Source organism: Globicephala melas, chromosome 10 (genome assembly GCF_963455315.2).
Source record: "Globicephala melas chromosome 10, mGloMel1.2, whole genome shotgun sequence".
In the NCBI taxonomy this organism is placed as follows: Eukaryota; Metazoa; Chordata; class Mammalia; order Artiodactyla; family Delphinidae; genus Globicephala; species Globicephala melas.
Window position 1 is genome coordinate 66035090 of NC_083323.1, and position 6000 is coordinate 66041089.

Here is a 6000-nt window from a genome sequence, read left to right on the forward strand (position 1 = left end):
CAAAGGTAGGTACATGTAAAAAAATCATTTTATAAGAAAATCAGTAACATACAGTGTTGTACAACAAATTTTAAGTCCAAGGTATTTCACCTCTTTTTCAAAAATCAAGTTTTATAATGGAAACATCAACTTAACCTTGACTATAGCTGTACTATTGGCATCAGTAAGCTAAAACAACATTCTTCAACTAAGTATTTGAAATATTTACCTAAATCTTCATACCAAGGCTTCAAATTCTTAACAAAAAGTAAGAGGAGTAAATTGTCCCCAATCTTAGTACCAAAACAAAATGAAAATATAAAATTAACTGAGTAAATATGGAACACACTGGGTATAAACACACTCAGGCATAAATTTAACCATAAGTAATTTCCAATTATATTTTAATTTCTTAAAATCACTTTGACTAACAAAGTGAATTCATAATAGACTAATTAAATATTACTGAACACATATCAAGAATACAACTTTTTTTCCAATTAACAAATGCCCCTAAAGCCATTTAGATACTTTTCCACTTTAACTTCTTCATCTACAAAATGTGGGAAATTATTAACTTATCCTTTTATACTTATAAAGGTATTCTAATAATGAACATCTGTGGAATATATTGTGATGTACATGCCAAGAATGGAACTAACTGAAAACAAAATACATAGACATAATAGATGAGTAATATCCAAGCTTTAAATATAGTACTTTTACACATTATCAGTAGGCACTTTTATTTTAAAAAATTAACTGTCAATGTTAAAACAAATAATCAATTGCATTTTCAATTTTAGACTTTGAGAAATTTTTGTAGACAATCTACAACTGAATAAGAGTATGTCTGACACAATCAAACTAACTTTTAGCAGACCACTAAACTCAAGTCTCTGTATTTGATGTCTATGTCTGTTACAATGGCCAGCATATTAGTTTGCTCTTCTTTATTTAAATGTCTGCAATATCATGAAAATATATCATAAAATACCAGGCTAACAGCTACCTCTCTAACTACAGAGGAATGTCAGCAAATTTTAAACTTCTAAACAAGAACACATGTAATGACAGTCTTATAGTAAGTCAAATGAAACAGCAGTTCATTTAAAAAAAAAATTAGTCCACCTGTGATTTATAAAATACACTGCATTATCTACTCAGCAGAAACCATGATACTCAATTTGACATATCAAAGAAGGAACTTACAAAGTCACTTGATTACTGTTGGTTACTATGAAGAGGCACTCATGGTTAAGTAACAGAATTACTGTGAAAGTTTGGCATCCTGTCTGCCAGTTAAGATTTTTCAGAGGAAGGTGTAAAACCCATCATAATACATGTCCTCTTACTGTGCAATATTACACCACTATGGAAAAAAATCTTCCAAGGTTGGTAGTACCCAATTTTTGACCAGCATATTTCTTTTGTATTTCTTTACAAGCCATGCAAATCTTCACATGGTTTTATTTTCCAAAACAAATACTTCAACTTTTTTCCTAGTAGCCTAGCTACAACCCTACAAAAACAAACCTGGAGAGTGACATATGGAGGAAAAACAAGTTTAGCTAAGGACATAGTTCAAAATGTAGCTTCTAATAAGAGCATAAAACTCAAACTGACCCGAGAACAATATAGAGTTGTGAACAATCCTGAAACTACATAGTGAAAAACAGTATCATCAATGGATGATAGATCCCAAGATAGAAATCACAACTGGAAAAACAATATTTATGTAACTTATAATAAACTGGGAGTCTAGCCATTTGATTATGCTAAAGCTCTGTTAGTATGAATGTAAACTCTTCAGAAAAACACACATCCCATGAAACATATATATCATACAGTACCTTCTGGATATTAAAATCAATCAATCAATCATCCAATAAATATCAGGCATAACTTAACATGTATTTTAAACGGTCTAAAATCCAAATGGTTCAAACTGATTACCAGAAAACCAGGACATGTATTAACAGTATTCCCCTCAATATTATAAATGAAAATGAGCAAATAAGTATCACCATAAATAAAAAATTTTCTACTTCTCACCACATTACTAAATCAACAATTTTGAAGGTTAATTTTGTTTTACTTTGTGTTTTGTTTCAGTCTTTTATTTTAAAATGCACTCTGACACATGCCATCACACCCTCACAAGAGATAACAACTAACCATATTTAATATTTTCTAGACTTCTGTGTAACTCAGTAACTACTCACAAAGTTCTGCAAACTCTTCAGCTTCAAGCCTGAAGTCAATCTAAGATAGCCAACAGAAAGTACACCTGTGCAATTACTGCATTTCCTATTCCAGAATGCTGAACATAACACAGAATATGTACATCTGGATATTGCATTTGGAGCAATGATAAATGCCAAACTCAAATTATGTAGAAGCCACATTACCTAAAAGGCCATCCTATAACATCATTATTAAAAAGCAATAAATATGAAGAGCATTATTTTAGTTTTAAATAACAAACACCAACCAAAGAGCCTTTATGGGTAAGTAAAATAAATATTAAAAATAAAAGATGACCTCATAAGAAATTACAATATAAAAATATTCCTAGGAGAAAAACTGAGAAAAAATTAAGGCTGAATCACAAAATATATATCTAAACTGTATCACATGCCAACTAAATAAGAAATTTACTTTGTCAAATAAATAGTCAAAATAGAAGGGGAAGAATGAAAGAAAATCCAAATCAAAGTATTCTATTTTGTAGTATCCCTAATTTTCCTAAATAGATAACAATCCTATTAAAGCTTTTTAAGTCATTCAAAAAATTCAAAAAAAATATTTATATATATATTTATATATATATATTTTAAAAACAATCCTGGTCACTTAAGGCACCAACATGCTATGCTATGCAGAAATATTCTACTGAAAAACTACTCAGTGACACGGTTCCACACAGAGGTTTCATTTTTTAAAAAAATCTTAAAGTCAGAATTTTAAAAGGCAAAGGAGTTTCCAAAACAAAGAAAAAAATTTCCCAAGGGATACAAAGTTTCATTAACTATCTTAACTCTTACTAAGCATCACCCTTCTGCCCCTCTGTGGATATCAGACAATCAATAACAATGTCACCAAAGAATGTTTACCAAGATGGGGGTGGGGTGTCACCTGTAATGATTCTGTATGAAAAATGTAAACAATCCTAAAATAGGTGAGGAAAACTTTCACCTTATTATAATCTCACTTTACGGATAATGTTTCTCAGACTGAAATTAACAGAAGTTTAGACTGGTGTGCAAGGTTTGTTTCTTGTTTGGGGATTTTTTTTTCTTTTTGCTGAAACAAATCTCCCCATAAGTCCCTTATTCCCAAACACTGTTGGAAGAGTCACTACTACTCACCGCAAGTAATACTGTTTTAAAGCAAAGGCAGCGTTAGAACAACTTCTGGGAAAGTTGAACTCTTCAACAATTTCTCCCCACTGATTCTTCTCAGAAACCTGTTAAAAACACAGCCACACTTGTCTGAACGTGCACAATTCAAGAAAACTCTAACCTAACTCTGAAATAAATACCCATTCTACAGAGATCTGCAGATACCTCAGGCATCAGTGGGTGATTCGGCTCGATCCGTAAGAGTAACTAAGCAAGGGCTGCTTGAATCACCGTGTTTTCACCAGAGAGCCCAGTATTTAAGAGCACTTGTTTTGTTTGGGGGGGCGGGGGGGGTTGGTGGGTTTGTTTTGTTTTTGAAGCCCGGACAATAACCAATCGCAAGTCCCTCTGTCGCCCCCTTTTAAATCTCAACGCGGTCCGTTTACACTAAAAAAAAAAAAAAAAAGTTCAAAAGGATCAATACTGTTCCGGAGAGCGACGTCCGCAGGTTCTGGGGGGGTCGGGGCCGGGGCCGATTCCGATCCCTCTCCCAGATCTATCCATCTCCATAGGCCCTTCTTTGAGGCCTACAGCTTCTGCCTAGCCTTGAAGCCTAAGATGGCTATTTGGAGACAGGTCCTGGTTTCTTTTGTTAGCTGTATAAACCGAGAGCGAAGGGGCCGAGGCTGTGCCCCCGGCTGCCGGGATCATTTCGCAGCCGATTATCGATGTTAAACCTGCCCGCGCTAATTTTGAGTTGCACGAAAACTGCTCTCAGAGTCTGTGTGTCTCTGTGTCTCCGCCTGTGCTAGAGCGGCAGCGGCGGCAGAGCTGACTCGCGAGCGAGCGGGCGGGCGCGGGCGCGGGGCGGGCGCGGGGCTCGGGCGGGCGCCCCGCACGCCCGCACTCCCCGCCGCGGCGCTCAGACCCCGCCGGGCCGGCCGGGCACCGGGCAGGGCGCGAGCCGGCGCCGGGCCGCCCGCCCGCCGAGCCCCGCGCCCGCCGCGCGCACGCGAGCCACCAGGCCAAAAACAGCCCCGCCGCCGTCCGCCTCCGTGCCACTGGCTGGGAGCGAAAAGAACGCCTCTGGCCCCCGCGGGCCACCCCCCCGGCCCCGAGCGCCCACTCCGGGGTCAAAGGAGACTTTTTGGAGGAGACCAGTGAGAGGGAAATACAAATTAAAACTTCCACTCACCTTCGCAAATCCGCCTAAAGTAGTGACTCTGGTGTAGAGACCGTGAAGATCCAGCTCCTTCCCACCCACCGCAGGGATTTTTTTAAAAGGCGACCTGCGAGAGAGAGAAAGCCCCGCACTTGTCAGCCGGGACCCCGCGGCGGCCCGGGCGGGAGAGCCCCGTTCGCCCCGGCTCGCCCCGGCGCTGCCCCCCCGGTTCTGCTCTCACCCTCTGCTGTGGTGGAACTGCCGCAGCTCGTCCAGGAAAGCGAGTCCCTTTCTCCGCTCGTCCGGAGGCGCCTTCCCCGTCGAGTTTGCCATTATTTTTTCGAAGGAGGTTTTTAAAAAACCCAGATCGGTGTTTTAAAAGCGCCCCCCGCTCCCTGCGCTTCCTACCAGAGCCCGGAGCCCATTCCTCGGCCGGCGGCGGCGGGGCTCAGTCATGGGCCGGCGGTGGCGGCGGCGGCGGCGGCGGCGGCGGCGGCGCAGGGAGGGAGGGAGGGAGGGAGGGGGAGGAGGAGGAGGAGGAGGGGAAGGAGGGAGCAGGAGGCCAAGGGGAGAGGAGGGAAGGAGGGAGGGGAATTTCTAAAAAAGTTTAAAGAAATCGGAGCGAAACTAGAGGGGCAGGCGACTGCCGGATCCGCGCGAAGCCGCGGGGCGAGCGCGGCCCCCACCCCTTCCTTCCCTCCCTCCCGCGGCCCGGCTCTCGCCCGCCTCTCAGCGCCGCCGGCCCAGGCGGCTCGGCCTGGGGACGCGATTCAACATGGTGCTGCTGCCGGGGGCGCGCGAGCGGGCGAGGGGAAAGGCGAGCCGACGGTGAGGGGCCGGGGCGGCCGGAGGCCCGAGAGTTTCGGCGGCGGCGGCGGCGGTGGCGGCGGCGGCGGGGCTGGGGCAGGCGGGGCTGGGGGTGGGGAGGGGGAGGTCTGTGTGGTGGTTTGTGGAAAGCGGGGTGACAGCGTGTATTCCGGCCGCAGCTCCGCGGGGCCCTCGCACACATTCACGCGCGGCCTCGCGGCCGGGGCGTCCCCGGGCAGAAGGCACCGGCGGCAGCAGAGCCGCTGCGCGCCGGCTGCCCGCTTCCCTCCCCGCCAGCCTCCCTCTCTGCCGCCTCCGGCGCCGCCGCCACGGCCGGGCAGCCAGCGCCGCACAGCGACCCCCGAGGGCCGGCCGCGGCACTGCGCCGGGCTCCACACCGCCCCGGCAGCTCCTCGCGGGGAACAATAGACTCGGCTCGCCGGGCTTAGGGTTCATCTGCAATGTGCCGCACATTTCACACGCACACAAAGCCGGCGGAAAGGGGGGAGGCGCGGGGAAACGGCCACTACCGGTTGTTCCAGGGTTAGGGGTGGAGGCGATGTTCGCGTCCCCGGCCCGGCTGTTGGAAGGGTCGCCTCGGAATCCCCGCCCGCCCGACAGAACCGGTGTGGCGCTCGGGAGGGAAAGGAATCCCAGAGGGGCAGCTCCTCACGCTACGCATCATTCACTGATCGGAATAAAGTCAAT

The 6000-nt window shown here is 45.6% G+C and overlaps 1 protein-coding gene across 2 annotated transcripts in view; it reads right to left on the reverse strand.

Annotated features, from left to right (window-relative positions):
• The window catches only part of ARID2 (AT-rich interaction domain 2), a 178774-nt gene extending 173821 nt beyond the window's left edge, over positions 1-4953 (reverse strand). The window contains exons 1-3 of one of the 2 annotated variants that reach the window (XM_030835321.2): positions 4727-4953; positions 4519-4612; positions 3351-3448 (exon numbers count right to left, since the gene is read on the reverse strand). In XM_030835321.2, coding sequence (XP_030691181.1) covers positions 3351-3448; positions 4519-4612; positions 4727-4818 — 284 coding nt within the window. In that variant the 5' untranslated portion in view covers positions 4819-4953. Of the gene's footprint in view, positions 1-3350; positions 3449-3548; positions 3579-4518; positions 4613-4726 lie in introns of those variants that run through there. The other variant, XM_030835322.3, reaches the window with a different exon arrangement.
• Positions 4954-6000: the final 1047 nt, after the last annotated feature.